Source organism: Lepidochelys olivacea, assembly GCF_965140295.1.
Source record: "Lepidochelys olivacea isolate rLepOli2 genome assembly, chromosome: 2".
Lineage (NCBI taxonomy): Eukaryota > Metazoa > Chordata > Testudines > Cheloniidae > Lepidochelys > Lepidochelys olivacea.
This window is the reverse complement of record NC_140412.1, coordinates 215,097,726-215,117,371: the sequence shown is the minus strand read 5'-3', so window position 1 is coordinate 215,117,371 and position 19,646 is coordinate 215,097,726. Positions and strand designations below refer to the sequence as shown.

The window sequence follows — 19,646 nt, the reverse complement described above, 5'->3', positions numbered from 1 at the left end:
GAACTCCTGCTAAAGTCTGTGAGCATACTCATGTACTTAAAGTTAAGCACATGCACAAGGGCTTGTGGGATTTGGACCTATATTATTCAAACTGAAAAAAAAAAATCTAATTACTTTTCAGTATTATATCATCTGGTTAATTTTTGCATTTTTATTAGCATAGAAACCTCATTTTTATTACTTTCTATCTCTGAATTTATGGTATAAGCATAAACATAATACCTAGCCAAATTCAGGAATTAAAAGGAGTATTGTTATCAAGTTATATTATCTGATCTTCTTCCTGATTTTACCAGGTCACAAATTCCAGTTAATTTCACGTTAGAGTTCTCATGCACTAATACAGTGCAGCAGTATTTTACCCATAAACCAAACATTGTTATTTGTTTTTCAAAAACACACTTTTAAACAAAATTTGTGGAACCATTCCTAATGGACTTAGATTTTTCAAATTCTTGTTTTTACAAAATCTGAGTTTCACTAAATGTTACCTGTCAGTTTCTCTTTAAATATTAGTGGCAAGAAAGAGGGGGGAAAATACAGTAATCGTAGAAGAGTCAACCAGGGCAATTTGTACTACGAATAATGTTTTGGAATAAGTCTGCACAGTATAAAGCACTAAATATACAAAAATATGTGCCAAAATTGCATAAATTTTAAACTGACCTTTGTGTGTACTCAATAGAGAACGGTTATAAATTAACTGTCTTGTTAGTATAATAAATAGCCATATCTTTTTACAACATTTTCACCTCTAAATCACAAATATTCCACATTTTCTTTATAGTCTAAATATTCTTTAATCTTTACACATATGAGTAAAATATATACAAACATTACAATTATATAAATAATAAATAACAAAGTTGGTATTTTTAAAAGAACTAACCAAAGCAGTTGTATGGTTATTGTTTCTTCTGGTGATAAATTTAAAACAGTGTCAGACTAAATTCTGGGTTTGATTTGAGAATTATACAACTGATGGTCACAAAGACAAACACATACCCTTAATAACTGATTCAGCAGCATACAGATCCCACTTGTAGGTCACCTAAAGGACAGATAAACCTCATTAGATTTAACAGAGCAGGAAGGAATGTAAAACCAATAAAATAGTGCCCTGGAGGCAATTCTTTACATTTGAAAATACCACAAACAAATGATATAGTCAATTTCTTAATTATAGTAAATACTACTGGCAAATGTGAGAACATAAGTTACAAAAATCACAAGACATGTTATAGAATCACACTTTTTCGTTAAATATTTAGATCTGTTTCAAGATAATTTAAAACTATCACGTTTTGTAACTCTTTAGGGAGCCTTAACAAGCTTGTTATCCTCTAGATCAGGGGTCAGTAACCTTTCAGAAGTGATGTGCCAAGTCTTCATTTATTCACTCTAATTTAAGGTTTCGCGTACCAGTAATACATTTTAACATTTTTAAAAGGTCTCTTTCTATAAGTCTATAATATATAACTAAACTATTGTTGTATGTAAAGTAAATAAGGTTTTAAAAATGTTAAGAAGATTCATTTAAAATTAAATTAAAGTGCAGAGCCCCCCTGGACCAGTGGCCACGAGCCGGGCAGTATGAGTGCCACTGAAAATCAGGTTTCAGAGTAACAGCCGTGTTAGTCTGTATTCGCAAAAAGAAAAGGAGTACTTGTGGCACCTTAGAGACTAACCAATTTATTAGAGCATAAGCTTTCGTGAGCTACAGCTCACTTCATCAGATGCATATCGTGGAAACTGCAGCAGACTTTATATATACACAGAGAATATGAACCAATACCTCCTCCCACCCCACTGTCCTACTGGTAATAGCTTATCTAAAGTGATCATCAGGTGGGCCATTTCCAGCACAAATCCAGGTTTTCTCACCCTCCACCCCCCCACACAAATTCACTCTCCTGCTGGTGATAGCCCATCCAAAGTGACAACTCTTTACACAATGTGCATGACAATCAAGTTGGGCTATTTCCTGCACAAATCCTGGTTTTCTCACATCCCCCCCACCCCCATACACACACAAACTCACTCTCCTGCTGGTAATAGCTCATCCAAACTGACCACTCTTCAAGTTTAAATCCAAGTTAAACCAGAACATCTGGGGGGGGGGTAGGAAAAAACAAGAGGAAACAGGCTACCTTGCATAATGACTTAGCCACTCCAAGTCTCTATTTAAGCCTAAATTAATAGTATCCAATTTGCAAATGAATTCCAATTCAGCAGTTTCTCGCTGGAGTCTGGATTTGAAGTTTTTTTGTTTTAAGATAGCGACCTTCATGTCTGTGATTGCGTGACCAGAGAGATTGAAGTGTTCTCCGACTGGTTTATGAATGTTATAATTCTTGACATCTGATTTGTGTCCATTTATTCTTTTACGTAGAGACTGTCCAGTTTGACCAATGTACATGGCAGAGGGGCATTGCTGGCACATGATGGCATATATCACATTGGTGGATGTGCAGGTGAATGAGCCTCTGATAGTGTGGCTGATGTTATTAGGCCCTGTGATGGTGTCCCCTGAATAGATATGTGGGCACAATTGGCAACGGACTTTGTTGCAAGGATAAGTTCCTGGGTTAGTGGTTCTGTTATGTGGTATGTGGTTGTTGGTGAGTATTTGCTTCAGGTTGCGGGGCTGTCTGTAGGCAAGGACTGGCCTGTCTCCCAAGATTTGTGAGAGTGTTGGGTCATCCTTTAGGATAGGTTGTAGATCCTTAATAATGCGTTGGAGGGGTTTTAGTTGGGGGCTGAAGGTGACGGCTAGTGGCGTTCTGTTATTTTCTTTGTTAGGCCTGTCCTGTAGTAGGTAACTTCTGGGAACTCTTCTGGCTCTATCAATCTGTTTCTTTACTTCTGCAGGTGGGTACTGTAGTTGTAAGAAAGCTTGACAGAGATCTTGTAGGTGTTTGTCTCTGTCTGAGGGGTTGGAGCAAATGCGGTTGTATCGCAGAGCTTGGCTGTAGACGATGGATCGTGTGGTGTGGTCAGGGTGAAAGCTGGAGGCATGCAGGTAGGAATAGCGGTCAGTAGGTTTCCGGTATAGGGTGGTGTTTATGTGACCATTGTTTATTAGCACTGTAGTGTCCAGGAAGTGGATCTCTTGTGTGGACTGGACCAGGCTGAGGTTGATGGTGGGATGGAAATTGTTGAAATCATGGTGGAATTCCTCAAGGGCTTCTTTTCCATGGGTCCAGATGATGAAGATGTCATCAATATAGCGCAATTAGAGTAGGGGCTTTAGGGGACGAGAGCTGAGGAAGCGTTGTTCTAAATCAGCCATAAAAATGTTGGCATACTGTGGGGCCATGCGGGTACCCATAGCAGTGCCGCTGATCTGAAGGTATACATTGTCCCCAAATGTGAAGTAGTTATGGGTAAGGACAAAGTCACAAAGTTCAGCCACCAGGTTAGCCGTGACATTATCGGGGATAGTGTTCTTGACGGCTTGTAGTCCATCTTTATGTGGAATGCTGGTGTAGAGGGCTTCTACATCCATAGTGGCCAGGATGGTGTTATCAGGAAGATCACCGATGGATTGAAGTTTCCTCAGGAAGTCAGTGGTGTCTCGAAGGTAGCTGGGAGTGCTGGTAGCGTAGGGCGGTTGCCTACCCCTGCTCCAGATATTTCACTGTGATTTCATACTGGGATTTTCATAATCTAGACTAGGTGGTAGTACTGCTGAAAAGGACCAGGGAGTTATAGTGGATCACAAGCTGAATATGAGACAACAATATGATGCAGCTGTGGAAAAAAAATATAATTCTGGGGTATATATTAACAAGTAGTGTCGTATGTAAGTTATGGGAGGTTATTGTCCTGCTCTACTAGGCACTGGTGAGACCTCAGCTGCAGTACTGTGTCCAATTATGGGCCCCACACTTTAGGAAAGATGTAGACAAATTGGAGAGAGTCCAGAGGACAGAAACAAAGATGATAAAAGGTTTAGAAAACCTGACCTGGAATGACTGGAAGATAGCTAATGTAACGCCAATATTTAAAAAGGGCTTGTAGCAGGGTGCTGGTGCAAAAGCACCTAATAAGCCTCTGTCCAGTCAGCTCCAATCAGGGGAAACAGATTGGGGCTGATGGAAAAGGCCTGATGCTGGCCTGAGGATTGGCAACACCTGCTGGCCTGACAAGCCAAGGGCTATAAAGGCTGGGAGGGAGCCAGATGCCCCGGGGGAAAGCCAGAGAGAAGTCAGTCAGTCAGTCAGGGAGGGAGGGAACTGGAGGCCTCCTAGCTGAAGGCTGACTCTGCCTGTAAAGGATGTGACTAATCCTGCAGGGCTTGTATACAGATAGACGCTGGTGGTGGGAGAACCTTATGTAAATAAAGACACAGGTGCTGCACAACCCTGAAGCCTATCTGAGCCTTATTGGGGCAGCAAGCGGGTCCCAGGAAGAGGGGTGGGTCATGGATCCTGTTACAGGGCTCTCGAGGTGATCCTGGCAATTACAGACGAGTAAGTCTAATGTCCGTGCCAGGCAAATTAGTTGAAACCATAGTAAAGAATAAAATTGTCAGACACATAGAAGAACATAAATTGTTGGGCAAAAGTCAATATGGTTTCTGTAAAGGGAAATCATGTCTTACTAATCATAGGAAGTTTTTGGAAAGCGTAGGGGACAATTTCCTGGCGCAAGTGCTAGAGGAGCCAACTGGGGGGGGGCGCTTTTCTTGACCTGCTGCTCACAAACCGGGTAGAATTGGTGGGGGAAGCAAAAGTGGATGGGAATCTGGGAGGCAGTGACCATGAGTTGGTTGAGTTCAGGATCCTGACACAGGGAAGAAAGGTAAGCAGCAGGACACGGACCCTGGACTTCAGGAAAGCAGACTTCGACTCCCTCAGGGAATGGATGGCCAGGATCCCCTGTGGGACTAACTTGAAGGGGAAAGGAGTCCAGGAGATCTGGCTGTATTTCAAGGAATCCCTGTTGAGGTTACAGGGACAAACCATCCCGATGAGTCGAAAGAATAGTAAATATGGCAGGCGACCAGCTTGGCTTAATGGTGAAATCCTAGCGGATCTTAAACATAAAAAAGAAGCTTACAAGAAGTGGAAGGTTGGACTTATGACCAGGGAAGAGCATAAAAATATTGCTCGGGCATGTAGGAATGTTATCAGGAGGGCCAAATCGCACCTGGAGCTGCAGCTAGCCAGAGATGTCAAGAGTAACAAGAAGGGTTTCTTCAGGTATGTTGGCAACAAGAAGAAAGCCAAGGAATGTGTGGGCCCCTTACTGAATGAGGGAGGCAACCTAGTGACAGAGGATGTGGAAAAAGCTAATGTACTCAATGCTTTTTTTGCCTCTGTTTTCACTAACAAGGTCAGCTCCCAGACTGCTGCGCTGGGCATCACAAAATGGGGAAGAGATGGCCAGCCCTCTGTGGAGATAGAGGTGGTTAGGGACTATTTAGAAAAGCTGGACGTGCACAAGTCCATGGGGCCGGACGAGTTGCATCCGAGAGTGCTGAAGGAATTTGCGGCTGTGATTGCAGAGCCATTGCCAATTATCTTTGAAAACTCGTGGCGAACCGGGGAAGTCCCGGATGACTGGAAAAAGGCTAATGTAGTGCCAATCTTTAAAAAAGGGAAGAAGGAGGATCCTGGGAACTACAGGCCAGTCAGCCTCACCTCAGTCCCTGGAAAAATCATGGAGCAGGTCCTCAAAGAATCAATCCTGAAGCACTTGCATGAGAGGAAAGTGATCAGGAACAGCCAGCATGCATTCACCAAGGGAAGGTCATGCCTGACTAATCTAATCGCCTTTTATGGTGAGATTACTGGTTCTGTGGATGAAGGGAAAGCAGTGGATGTATTGTTTCTTGACTTTAGCAAAGCTTTTGACACGGTCTCCCACAGTATTCTTGTCAGCAAGTTAAGGAAGTATGGGCTGGATGAATGCACTATAAGGTGGGTAGAAAGCTGGCTAGATTGTCGGGCTCAACGGGTAGTGATCAATGGCTCCATGTCTAGTTGGCAGCCGGTATCAAGTGGAGTGCCCCAAGGGTCGGTCCTGGGGCCGGTTTTGTTCAATATCTTCATAAATGATCTGGAGGATGGTGTGGATTGCACTCTCAGCAAATTTGCGGATGATACTAAACTGGGAGGAGTGGTAGATACGCTGGAGGGGAGGGATAGGATACAGAAGGACCTAGACAAATTGGAGGATTGGGCCAAAAGAAATCTGATGAGGTTCAATAAGGATAAGTGCAGGGTCCTGCACTTAGGACGGAAGAACCCAATGCACAGCTACAGACTAGGGACCGAATGGCTAGGCAGCAGTTCTGCGGAAAAGGACCTAGGGGTGACAGTGGACGAGAAGCTGGATATGAGTCAGCAGTGTGCCCTTGTTGCCAAGAAGGCCAATGGCATTTTGGGATGTATAAGTAGGGGCATAGCGAGCAGATCGAGGGACGTGATCGTTCCCCTCTATTCGACATTGGTGAGGCCTCATCTGGAGTACTGTGTCCAGTTTTGGGCCCCACACTTCAAGAAGGATGTGGATAAATTGGAGAGAGTCCAGCGAAGGGCAACAAAAATGATTAGGGGACTGGAACACATGAGTTATGAGGAGAGGCTGAGGGAGCTGGGATTGTTTAGCCTGCAGAAGAGAAGAATGAGGGGGGATTTGATAGCTGCTTTCAACTACCTGAAAGGGGGTTCCAAAGAGGATGGCTCTAGACTGTTCTCAATGGTAGCAGATGAGAGAACGAGGAGTAATGGTCTCAAGTTGCAGTGGGGGAGGTTTAGATTGGATATTAGGAAAAAGTTTTTCACTAAGAGGGTGGTGAAACACTGGAATGCGTTACCTAGGGAGGTGGTAGAATCTCCTTCCTTAGAGGTTTTTAAGGTCAGGCTTGACAAAGCCCTGGCTGGGATGATTTAACTGGGAATTGGTCCTGCTTCGAGCAGGGGGTTGGACTAGATGACCTTCTGGGGTCCCTTCCAACCCTGATATTCTATGATTCTATGATTCTAATCTATTAGAGTTCGTTGAAGGGGTCAACAAACATGTGGACAAGGGGGATCCAGTGGACATAGTGTAGGATTTCCAGAAAGCCTTTGACAAGGTCCCTTACCAAAGGCTCTAATGTAAATTAAGTTGTCATGGGACAAGAGGGAAGATACTTTCATGGATTGAGAACTGGTTAAAAGACAGGGAACAGAGGTTAGGCATAAATGGTAAATTTTCAGAATGGAGAGGGGTAACTAGTGGTGTTCCCCAAGGGTCAGTCCTAGGACCAATCTTATTCATAAATGATCTGGAGAAAGGGGTAAACAGCGAGGTGGCAAAGTTTGCAGATGATACTAAATTGCTCAAGATAGTTAAGACCAAAGCTTTATGAATGATTCTCACTCCAAAAATGAGTATGTTACAAACTTGAAAATAAAATTAATACATAACGCATTCATAGAACAAAGATAGCAAAAAGGCAGTGCTCACACTTAAAAGCGCTGCCAAGAGTAGTTATTAAACATAAGCAATCATGATATAGAGAACAGTTAGGTGAAACGACCTGAAGTAATTAAAAGGAACAGTAATATGCATATAAAAATCACCTTTTCTGTGATTGCATCAGATTAAGCCATACTTAATAGGCTGCAGATAGTATTCCAAATAATTAAAGGGTGGTGGCAAGATGGCAGAACTGCTTTGAGGCAACATCAGATAAGGAATCTTCCTAAGACAGGGCTTTTAGATTCAGTCACCCTGATCTCAAGAGGTGGGATGGAAGAGATGGCTTACTAATGGACCTCTCTGTGTTAGTAGCATCTGTTTAGTGTAGCAGCCTTTGGGTGAGTACCTTGAGATTGGCCCACACTACTACAAATACCTTGGAAAGAATTCAGTGAATGGAAAAAGGACAATTTCTGTCAGACAGAATCCAAAGGTAGATACTGAAGATTATGGGCAAAAGAAAGGTGTTCTGAAGGACTATCAGTTGATGGATTGTGGCTTACTAAGGACGTAGAAACCTCCACAAAAAATATATGCAGTTGAGAGAGAGAGAGAGAGAGAGACAGAGAGAGAGAGACTGCCTCAGCATTTTTAATGACTTTAAAAACTGTTTACCATCAAATAAGAGACAATAGGCTGAAGATATTCTATTCCAGATTCTCTGAAATTTCAAGCAACTTTTGAAGCATCATTACTGTGTCAGTTCTTCTTCATTAGAGTGGAGTTCTTTTCCTCTGTTGGAAATAAGAAGACTGATGTTGATCTCTCTGGAGACATATCAGTTCTTGGCACGTGTAGCATAACTCATCAAAGCACCAAAAAGCTTCACAGAAAAGCCAGTAACCATAATACTTTATACATTCACTGTGTGTAACAAGCTAATGTAGAGCTTAATATATAGCTGAGGACAATTATGCAAGATGATGAGCACAATGCAGATTTGAGCCTGAAGACTTCAACTCCCCTGCTAGAGGCATTAGTGATATCTGGAAATGTTATAAAAAGGATTGAATGAACATTCAGGGCCATATTCTGTCACTCTTACAGTGAGTAGTAGTACCTTACTTTACAAGTAATCCCACTGAAAACAGGGGTGTTGACTCAAGGAATAAGGTACTTTTCAATATGAAGAAGCATGGCAGAATCTGTTCTTTAGGGAGGATGAATAAGAAAATAGACGGTAGAGATTTTGTGCTTCTGAAAAAATATTCTCCCAAAAAATTATTTTAAAATTTTTTGTTTTATGCAGTCAATGCATAAGGAATGTCTTAAATTCTGCTCTAAAAATGATAGCGTTGTACAAGTAGTGCTGAAGGTTCAATACATCACCTCTTCATCTAAGACTTACTACTGTCTTATTAGAAATAACGTTGAGTGGAAATTTACTGTGCAAGATGGATGATGTGTTTTGAACTGGCTCCAGACCTAGCAATGTACTTATGAATCCTAAAATAATAGACTGTTGAAAAATTTCATGCTACAAAAATACAATAGCTACTCTGAGAGAAGAAAAGTCTTGAGGAATAATGCTTCACAAACCGCAAACCAACAATAATATCTTTAAGCTGGAGGGGCACAGTCTTGGGCATCTGAATCCACACCAACCTTGACAATAGCGAAGGATCTACAGTCATCATCAGACATGGTAAACAGTCTGAAGAGACCTCAATCAAGAAGTTTCAGATCTTACTGAATGCAGTGCAAGGCATGCTTGATACACCCTCCACTAAAACCCACATATCAGAGCAGGAGAACAATAACTGAGGTGCTAAAAGAAAATGGGGGAACTTAAACAAAAGGATACAGAATGATCAAAAAACACCAAAGTAATAATTATGTTTACTATGAAGATGGTTTCGGTGGAAATCATAAGATGACAACATAAGACTCATTGGAGTATCAACAGACAACAAAGTATCACTATTAAGTTTGTAGAGTGGTTTCTAACAAGTCAATCAACTTGGATGTTAAAAGGTCCCTGTAAAGTACTCAGGACGCAAGTTGGTGCCTCAGAAGAACAAGTACACCATGCCATCACCTCTTTTAAGACGTCATCTTGTTCTTCAGATTCTCAGATTTCATTTTAAAAAAACCTAAATCTTTAATCTTTATGGTTGCAAGGAAACCTCCAAAAAGCAACCCATGTGCAGGATGGATAAAAATCAATTACTTAAAAAAAAAATTAAAAATATTTTTTTTTTATTTAAAATCGGATTTTTTTGATAAAAAGCTTTTTGAGGAGAAAACTTATCTACAAATAGTTTTAATTAAGATACATTATAGCTCAGATATCGCATCATGGAACAGGGATTATAAATTCTAATTCTATCATATAAGACAATATACTAATTTAATGTTTAAGAAAAGTTTGTAAATGAGTTCCAATAGTTCATGGATTAGGGACCCAATCTTATGGGTTTCAGGGGCTTCTGTATAGATTATTTAGGTTAATCATTCTATCTACCCAATGGGACTCTGTGCTCAGTCTAGAAGATACCATCAGAGACGCTTAGTTTTGCAGTTCTCAAACTGTGGATTTGTGTCTCCAGAGAATCATAGAATATCAGGGTTGGAAGGGACCTCAGGAGCTCATCTAGTCCAACCCCCTACTCAAAGCAGGACCAATCCCCAACTAAATCATCCCAGCCAACGCTTTGTCAAGCCTGACCTTAAAAACTTCAAAGGAGATTCCACAACCTCCCTAAGTAATGCAAAGAGGTATCACCTCCCAGAGATAACCATCCATGTGCTGCACTTGGAGCATTGCCAGAGGTGGAGAGGCAAAAGTAGCTTCACACCACCTTTGTGGTTCCATTATCCTAAGACCAATGAGGGAGAGAAAGCAGGGTTCTGTTGTTAGGAAGCAAGCCTAGTACTTTGGAAATCTGTGTTCAAGAGTGCAAAAAAAACGCACCAAACAAACCCCTAACCAGAGAGCAGAGTGATATGCAGGAGCAATGAAGGGGAGGAAAAGAGCTTTAGTTTGCTACAAAGGAATACTACTGAAAAGACCGGAAGAGCAGCATCTGGACATGACTGGACTGGTGAGTGAGAGATACTCTTTACAACTGCATTTTTGATAGACTGAAGAGGGAGTGAAGCAAGAGTTAGGAGATCACAGAGAGATTGCTGTAGATGATCAGGGCACAGGGGAGGGTTTTGGTGGTGGAAACAAAAAAGAACAGATGCATTTGAGGGCACTTCAGAAAAAAATATCAGCACATTTTCAGGTACAGAACTGATGTAGGGAAAGAAGGGAAGAGTAAAGTAAAAAGAAAAAATTTGGCCAACAAGCCTTAGGGTCGGAGGGGATGGCAAGTTGCCGATTTTATTAAAGAGAAGAGGAAAGATCAGGACTTTGAGTTTTAGTAATTTTGAGTTTGGGTTGGCAGCTGACTTCCAGGAACAGATGTTGAACAGACAGTCAGAGACACTCTGAAAGGGTAAAGGTCAGGCTGGAAAGGTAGATATGGAAGTCTCAACATAAAGACAGCAAAGAAAGTTGATGCACCTACTGAAGTCAACCAGGAATAAAATCTAGAGGAAGAAGACACAGCACTAAGGGACTCCTACAGAAAGAGGGAGAAGACAAGATACATTCAAAGAGAAAAGAACCAAGTGAGCACAGTCTCTGAATCCAGTAGCAGAGGAAATTTCTGAAAAGAGGAAGTAATTGACAGTGCTGAAGACAGTGCACAGATTGAGAAGTATGAGAATACCAAAGAGATCTCAAGACTTACCTAGAAAGAGGGCATTTCTATTTCTAGCAAGAAAATCTATTTTCAGAGCTCTTTGGTGTCAAGATATGACCATCAATTCCACAGACTCTGTAGCAATGTGTTCCTCATACTCTCATTCCTAACATGCTTACACTCTTCTTCCTCAATGCAGGTTAGTCTGTTTTTCTGTTGTAACAACCCCAACAGCCCTCTTTGTCTCCTGGAATTGCTTCTGTCAATTCATTCTTCCCATAAGACTCTTCCCCAAGCAAAGACCATACTCTGTCTTTTCTCCTTTACAGTCTCTTCCTTTGTTTCCCAACAGTCCTGATGTGGTTTCTGTTCATTAGCTGTGGGGGCTCTCTGCCTTTGAATGTCCTCCATCCTCATTATGGCTAATGGTTCATTGTGGTTTTGCATCTATGGCTTTCTAGGACCTTCCTGGCTCCATTGTTACCAAGACTCTTTCCTGTTTGTTAGTACTGTTCTCATTTTTATCTTATTGTATATCAGTGCCATATACATTTTCTGCCTGCCACCTTACCCCATCTCTGTACTCCTTTAGGTGCATTCTACTCCTTTCAGAGGTGGAGAAAATTTAGTTGAATATCACTAATGAACATCTCTATTTTTTATGAGTCAGTAGAGCAACCTCACTTCAACACAACACCTCTGTTGAGTTTCCCTTCACTTGAGGCAAAAGCCTCCAACAAAGCCAGAAATTTGTCAGGGGTTCTCAATACATTAATTAATTCATTAATTCATTAATTACAAAATCAGGAGACTTTTGGGCTTCAAAGTTTCTGGGCCCTGGTCTACACTAGGACTTTAGGTCGAATTTAGCAGCGTTAAATCGATGTAAACCTGCACCCGTCCACACGATGAAGCCCTTTATTTCGACTTAAAGGGCTCTTAAAATCAATTTCCTTACTCCACCCCTGACAAGTGGGTTAGCGCTTAAATCGGCCTTACCGGGTCGAATTTGGGGTACTGTGGACACAATTCGACGGTATTGGCCTCCGGGAGCTATCCCAGAGTGCTCCATTGTGACCGCTCTGGACACCACTCTCAACTCAGATGCACTGGCCAGGTAGACAGGAAAAGAACCGCAAACTTTTGAATCTCATTTCCTGTTTGGCCAGCGTGGCAAGCTGCAGGTGACCATGCAGAGCTCATCAGCAGAGGGGACCATGATGGAGTCCCAGAATCGCAAAAGAGCTCCAGCATGGACTGAACGGCAGGTATGGGATCTGATCGCTGTATGGGGAGAGGAATCCGTGCTATCAGAACTCCGTTCCAGTTTTCGAAATGCCAAAACCTTTGTCAAAATCTCCCAGGGCATGAAGGACAGAGGCCATAACAAGGACCCGAAGAAGTGCCACGTGAAACTTCAGGAGCTGAGGCAAGCCTACCAGAAAACCAGAGAGGCGAGCGGCTGCTCCAGGTACAGCCCCAAACATGCTGCTTCTATGATAAGCTGCATGCCATTTTAGGGGGTTCAGCCACCACTACCCCAGCCATGTTGTTTGACTCCTTCAATGGAGATGGAGGCAACACGGAAGCAGATTTTGGGGACGAAGAAGATGATGATGATGAGGTTGTAGATAGTTCACAGCAAGCAAGCGGAGAAACCGGTTTTCCCGACAGCTAGGAACTGCTTCTCACCCTGGACCTGGAGTCAGTACCCCCTGAACCCACCCAAGGCTGCTTCCTGGACCCGGCAGGCAGAGAAGGGACCTCTGGTGAGTGTACCTTTTAAAATACTATACATGGTGTCACGGTTCCTCCCCCACTCTGAACTCTAGGGTACAGATGTGGGGACCTGCATGAAAAACCTCCTAAGCTTATCTTTACCAGCTTAGGTCAAAACTTCCCCAAGGTACAAAATATTACCCCCGTTATCCTTGGACTGGCCGCTACCACCACCAAACTAATACTGGTTACTGGGGAAGAGCTGTTTGGACGCGTCCTTCCCCCCAAAATACTTCCCAAAACCTTGCACCCCACTTCCTGGACAAGGTTTGGTAAAAAGCCTCACCAATTTGCCTACGTGACTACAGACCCAGACCCTTGGATCTTAAGAACAATGAACAATCCTCCCAACACTTGCACTCCCCCTTTCCTGGGAAATATTGGATAAAAAGCCTCACCAATTTGCATAGGTGACCACAGACCCAAACCCTTGGATCTGAAAACAATGAAAAAGCATTCAGTGTTTTACAAGAAGACTTTTAATAAAAAATAGAAGTAAATAGAAATAAAGAAATCCCCCCTGTAAAATCAGGATGGTAGATATCTTACAGGGTAATTAGATTAAAAAACATAGAGAACCCCTCTAGGCAAAACCTTAAGTTACAAAAAAGATACACAGACAGAAATAGTTATTCTATTCAGCACAATTCTTTTCTCAGCCATTTAAAGAAATCATAATCTAACACATACCTAGCTAGATTACTTACTAAAAGTTCTAAGACTCCATTCCTGTTCTGTCCCCGGCCAAGACGACTACAGACAGACACAGACCCTTTGTTTCTCTCCCTCCTCCCAGCTTTTGAAAGTATCTTGTCTCCTCATTGGTCATTTTGGTCAGGTGCCAGCGAGGTTACCTTTAGCTTCTTAACCCTTTACAGGTGAGAGGAGCTTTCCCCTGGCCAGGAGGGATTTCAAAGGGGTTTACCCTTCCCTTTATATTTATGACACATGGTTTAAAAGCAAGCATGTGAAAGGATTACTTTGCCCTGGCATTCGCGGCTCTTCTGGATGTACTCCCAAAGCCTTTGCAAAAGGTTTCTGGAGAGGGCAGCCTTATTGGGTCCTCCATGGTAGGACACTTTACCACTCCAGGCCAGTAACACGTACTCAGGAATCATTGTACAAAGCATTGCAGTGTATGTTTGCTGGCGTTCAAACAACATCCGTTCTTTATCTCTCTGTGTTATCCTCCGGAGAGTGAGATATCATTCATGGTCACCTGGTTGAAATAGGGTGCTTTTCTTCAGGGGACACTCAGAGGAGCCCGTTCCTGCTGGGCTGCTTACCTGTGGCTGACCAGAAATGTTCCCCGCTGTTAGCCACGGGGAGGGGGGAGGGTTGAGGGGGTAGCCATGCGGTAGGGGGAGGCAAAATGCGACCTTGTAACGAAAGCACATGTGCTATGTATGTAATGTTAACAGCAAGGTTTACCCTGAAAGAGTGTAGCCACTGTTTTATAAAATGTGTCTTTTTAAATACCGCTGTCCCTTTTTTTTTTCTCCACCAGCTGCATGTGTTTCAATGATCACAGGATCTTCTCCTTCCCAGAGGCTAGTGAAGCTTAGAAAGAAAAAAAAAACGCACTCGTGATGAAATGTTCTCTGAGCTCATGCTGTCCTCCCACACTGACAGAGCACAGACGAATGCGTGGAGGCAAATAATGTCAGAGTGCAGGAAAATGACCGGGAGGAGAGGTGGCGGGCTGAAGAGAGTAAGTGGCAGGCTGAAGACAGGGCTGAAGCTCAAATGTGGCGGGTTGGCTTCAGGGAGCTAAAATCAACAAAGGGGGTGGCTTTACATCAAGGAGTATTTCAGGCAGGACTTCACAGAGGGTTCCAATAAGAAATGGTGCACCTAAGTTATTGTTCTTATTGGAACAATGAGGTTAGTCTGGCCTCTGATTGATACATGGCTAGATTTACCTTGCTGCACCTTCTCTGTGAGTGACTGCAGTGTGACCTAGAGGAATGAGTCCCCTAGACAGGGGAGGGGGGGAAGCAAATGAGTACAAAACAAATCTGGTCTATTTTTTGTTTTGATCCACTCCATCTATCTTTTACATCTTTGGCTGGCAGCAGACGGTGCAGAAGGACTGCATGCCATCCACATCTCATGGCTGCTCGGCAGAAGATGGTACAGTACGACTGCTAGCCATCCTCATCTCTTGCCTGCCTGGCAGAAGATGGTACAGTACGACTGCTAGCAATCCGTATTGCCTGCCTGCTCACCATAAGATGGTTCAATGTGACTGACTGCAGGACTAAAGAGAATGACCTAGTCAAGTCACTCCAAACTTAGTCCCTGCGCCCATATCTGTCCAGGCGCTCCCGGCCGACGTGGCCAGGAGCACCTCGGACATGACGATGACGGCTACCAGTCATATTGTACCGTCTGCTGCCAGAAGGCAATGGGTTGCTGCTACAGTGTAGCAATGCAGTACCGTGTCTGCCAGCACCCAGAAGACATACTGTGACTGCTACCTGAGCGGGCTCCACGCTTGCCGTGGTATGGCGTCTGCACAGGTAACTCAGGAAAAAAGGCGTGAAACGATTGTCTGCCCTTGCTTTCACGGAGGGAGGGAGGGAGGGAGGGAACGGGGGCCTGACGATATGTACCCAGAACCACCGGCGACAATGTTTTAGCCCCATCAGGCATTGGGATCTCAACCCAGAATTCCAATGGGCAGCGGAGACTGCAGGAACTGTGGGATAGCCACCCACAGTGCAACGCTCCGGAAGTCGACGCTAGCCTCGATACTGTGGAAGCACTCCACCGAGTTACTGCACTTAATGCATTTAGAGCATTTTCTGTGGGGACACACACACTCGAATATATAAAATTGATTTCTAAAAAACCGACTTCTATAAATTCGACCTGATTTCATAGTGTAGACATACCCTGGGTCATTGTAGGGTGGACCATAATAAGAATTGTTTTGGAAAAAATCACCATAAAAAGCTTACAATCAGAGCTTGTCTTTACAGTGAAATGTACTAGAAATTGTAAAATGAAGCCAGATATTAGCACTGACATTTAAAGCAGGGTGGGTAAAAATCAAGGATTTAAATAAATAAATAAATAAATGGATTTTTTTTTTTTTTTTTTTTTTTTTTTTATAAAATGAGTTTTGAGGAAAAAACCTATCTAAAGATAGATACATTATAGCTCAAAGATATCTCATAATGGAATAGGGATTATAAATTCTAATTCTATAGTATGAGACAATATATTCATGTAACGTTTTTAAGAAAAGTTTTGTAAATGAGTTCATGGATTAGGGACCCAATCTTATGGGATTCCAGGGGCTTCTGTATAGATTATTTAGGTTAATCTTTCTATCTACCCAATGGGACTCAGTGCTCAGTCTAGAAGATACCATCAGAGATGCTTAGTTTTGCAGTTCTCAAACTGTGGATTTGTGTCTCCAGAGATAACATGCTTGTTAACAGCAAAAATGTGTTTAAATAAATAATTAAATAAATAACAGACCTCAACCCTATTGTCCCTCTGCAAATTTGTGTACACAAAGTCAATCCCTTACCTCTCTCTAAAAGTGCAAAGCTTCAAAAAAGTTCAATGAATAGAAGATTGTTGGGGGCAGAATAGATCTGGACAAGGAGAAGCAGCCTGGAGATAAATGTGAGAAGGGAGGGACAGGCAAAAGAAACAAAAGTGAAACACTTTGAGCAGCATATTCCAGGAGTCTTGAGGCCTTTCTGAGTGTAGCCTTCATTGATTTGAGATCTACCATTCCATTCTCTCACTAGAAGAGAAAAGCTATAATGGCAGCAGGCCGTAAGAGAGACCCAGTTTGGGATTATTTGAATGAAGTTTCTCTACCTGTGGGTAAGACAGGCATGCATGCAAAATGCAAACAGTGCAAGAAAAAAATGCAAGGCCTGGTTGCCCGAATGAAACAACATCATGAGAAGTGTTCCTTCTCAGGAGGAAGCTGCGTTGAAGATGATCAAAGGAACATGTCTGAACATGCAGGATCTTCAGGTGGGTAAACTTTTTTATTTCAGACTTCTTTCTTAAGGACTGCCTGTCTTCCTTCTGGACTATTCTTGAATTCTCATGTTTGAGCAAAAAATATAGTTGTTACTCTATGATACTATGATTTTAGATGCAGTTGTGATAAAAAATAAATAGATGAAATACGCAGATCTTCCTTTTACAATTTCACCTTTAAAGTAGTACTGAGTGTCAGTGAATGCAATGAGTAATACTAAATAAGCAGTATGGTAATAATAATTAAATAACTGCATTGACTTATTTTGTTTAGGAGAATCCATCCTCAACATACAGGATTCTGAAGACTATCCACCTTCAAGATCACCACCATCTCTTATAGTTTCAGAGTTATCTGCCAATGATAGTGTTTCAGTCACATCATGTATGTCACATAGCCACAGTTTATCACCTGCAGCAAAAAGAAAAAAAAAAAGCCTCCATCATCCAGAAACAGCCATAGATAAGTTTGTAATAAACCCCAGCAAATTACAAAAAGAGGTCATTGTTGAAAAAATTGCCCTGTTTCTTTATACAACAAACTCTCCCTTCCGTATGACTGAGAACCCACACTTCATTAACTTGGTTCAGTCACTAAGACCAGGATACAGTCCACCCAACAGAGCAGATGTCGCAGGCAAATTGCTGGATAAAGTGTATGAAAGAGAAATTGAGCAGTATGCAAAAGCTGTAGAGCATTAAATTGTTAACCTGAGTCTTGATGGGTGGAGTAATGTCCACAATGAGCCTGTTGTATGTGCTTGTGTGACAACAGAAGAAGGGAATGGCTTCCTTACAGAAACAACTGATACATCAGGAAATGCACACACAGCAGAATACTTACAAGAAGTAGCACTAAAAGCTAGTACAAACTGTGAAAAAAATGCAAATATCTAGTATGCAGCTTGGTCACAGACTATGCTGCAAATGTATCCAAGATGAGAAGAAATTATTTAGAAGAGAGTCCCACACTAATGACTATACAGTTGCAATGCTCATTTGATGCACCTCCTAGCCAAAGACTTCAGTGTTCCAGAAATAAAGGCTAATGTTGTTGAAATTGCAAAATACTTCCGTAACAACCACTTTTCAGCAGCTCTCTGAACAAAGTGGGAGGAACCAAGCTAACTCTCCCCCAAGACGTGTGATGGAACTCAGTAGTGGACTGGTTTGAGCACTATATCAAGAACTGGCCTAATCTGATGACAGTTTGTGAACAAAATTGTGGAAAAAATAGATGGCGCTGTCACAGCCAAAGTTCTCAACATTGGGCTTAAGAGAAACATTGAACACATGCTGAGTACCCTGAAGCCTATTTCTGTCGCCTTGAACAAAATGCAGGGAAATAGCGGTTTTATTGCTGACGCTGTTGAATTTTGCAAGGAACCGAGTGAGATCTTAAAAAGAGAAATACGCAATGACAGAGTTAAATTACAAGCATTAAAAAAACGAATGGGACAAGCACTATCTCCAGCTCATATTCTTGCAAATATTCTCAATACTTGTTACCAGGGTCAAACTTTAACTGCTGAAGAAGAGGAGTTGGCTATGACATGGACAATCATCCCTCCATAATGCCAACTATAAAACTTCAGAGCTAAGGGTGAACCAGTCAAGAAATATACGTTTGCTGCTGATGTTTTAAAGAAAGTCACCCCAGTGAACTGGTGGAAGTCACTTAAGCATTTGGATTCAGAGACCGTTAAAGTGATAATCTCACTTTTAACAGCAGTAGATGTTCTTCTGCCGATGTAGAAAGAATATTTTCTTCCTTTGGACTAAATCATTCCAAATTGAGAAATCGTTTGGGGCCTGAAAAAGCAGGAAAGCTTGTTTTTTCATTCCAGATTACGAACAAACAGGAAAATGAAGGTGAAGACGACTGAGTTAGCTACAGAAGCCAATATTTTAAGTTCCTCATGTTGACCTGGCTGACATAGTAGATTTAATTTTTCTGGGGTTTTTTTAAATGTCATTTAAGTATTTTAGTTAAAAACAATTTTAACAAAAGCAAACCTGATTTTATAAAACTTAAATGTTTAACTAAGTTCAAAAATTCATATGCTTGTTTTGTTAAAATATGTTTGCTGTTAAAGAAAAAAAATCCGGAATACATAACGTTGTTTTAGTTAAATAAAACAATTTAAATGTCTGTCTGGTGATGTTCTCCTTCTAATACAGCTTGGCAAGAAAATCTTCCAAATATTAATGATTAACCTGTTGAACTGGAGATAGTTCACCTCCCAATGACTTCATAAATATCTGCTTCAATTACCTTTTGTAAATGAAATAACCAAACAATCATTCATTTTGTGATATAGCTGTTAAACTAATCTGAAAAGTTTTCAAAATAAATCACTTTAAAAAAGTATAGTGTGTACCTTCTAAAAATGAAACCTACATCTATCTCTGAATTGTGAAGAATATGTACTAAGGTGATAACAACCAACAAGAATGCACTTTTATGTAGAAATCCATGATTAAATCGAGGCTTCCTGATTAATGATTTAAATCATGATTTGAATCAATTTGATTTAAATCAAATCTCCCTGCCCATGTGTCACCAAAGCAGTGACATCTGCCAGAGATTGTGGGGAGACTAAAATAATAGTGCCAAACGGCATGATTTGCTCCTCTTCAACTCAAGGAGATACTAACTCAATAGATGCCAAATAATAATAATTTGAA

At 41.7% G+C, this 19,646-nt stretch overlaps 1 protein-coding gene across 2 annotated transcripts in view; it reads right to left on the bottom strand.

The window, feature by feature from the left end:
- Nucleotides 1–19,646, bottom strand: part of CRPPA (CDP-L-ribitol pyrophosphorylase A) — a 193,317-nt gene that overhangs the window by 92,170 nt on the left and 81,501 nt on the right. For both annotated transcript variants that reach the window (XM_084621301.1, XM_084621302.1), the window contains exon 5: nucleotides 1,006–1,051. In XM_084621301.1, the coding sequence (XP_084477427.1) occupies nucleotides 1,006–1,051 (46 nt within the window). The remainder of the gene's footprint in view (nucleotides 1–1,005; nucleotides 1,052–19,646) is intronic.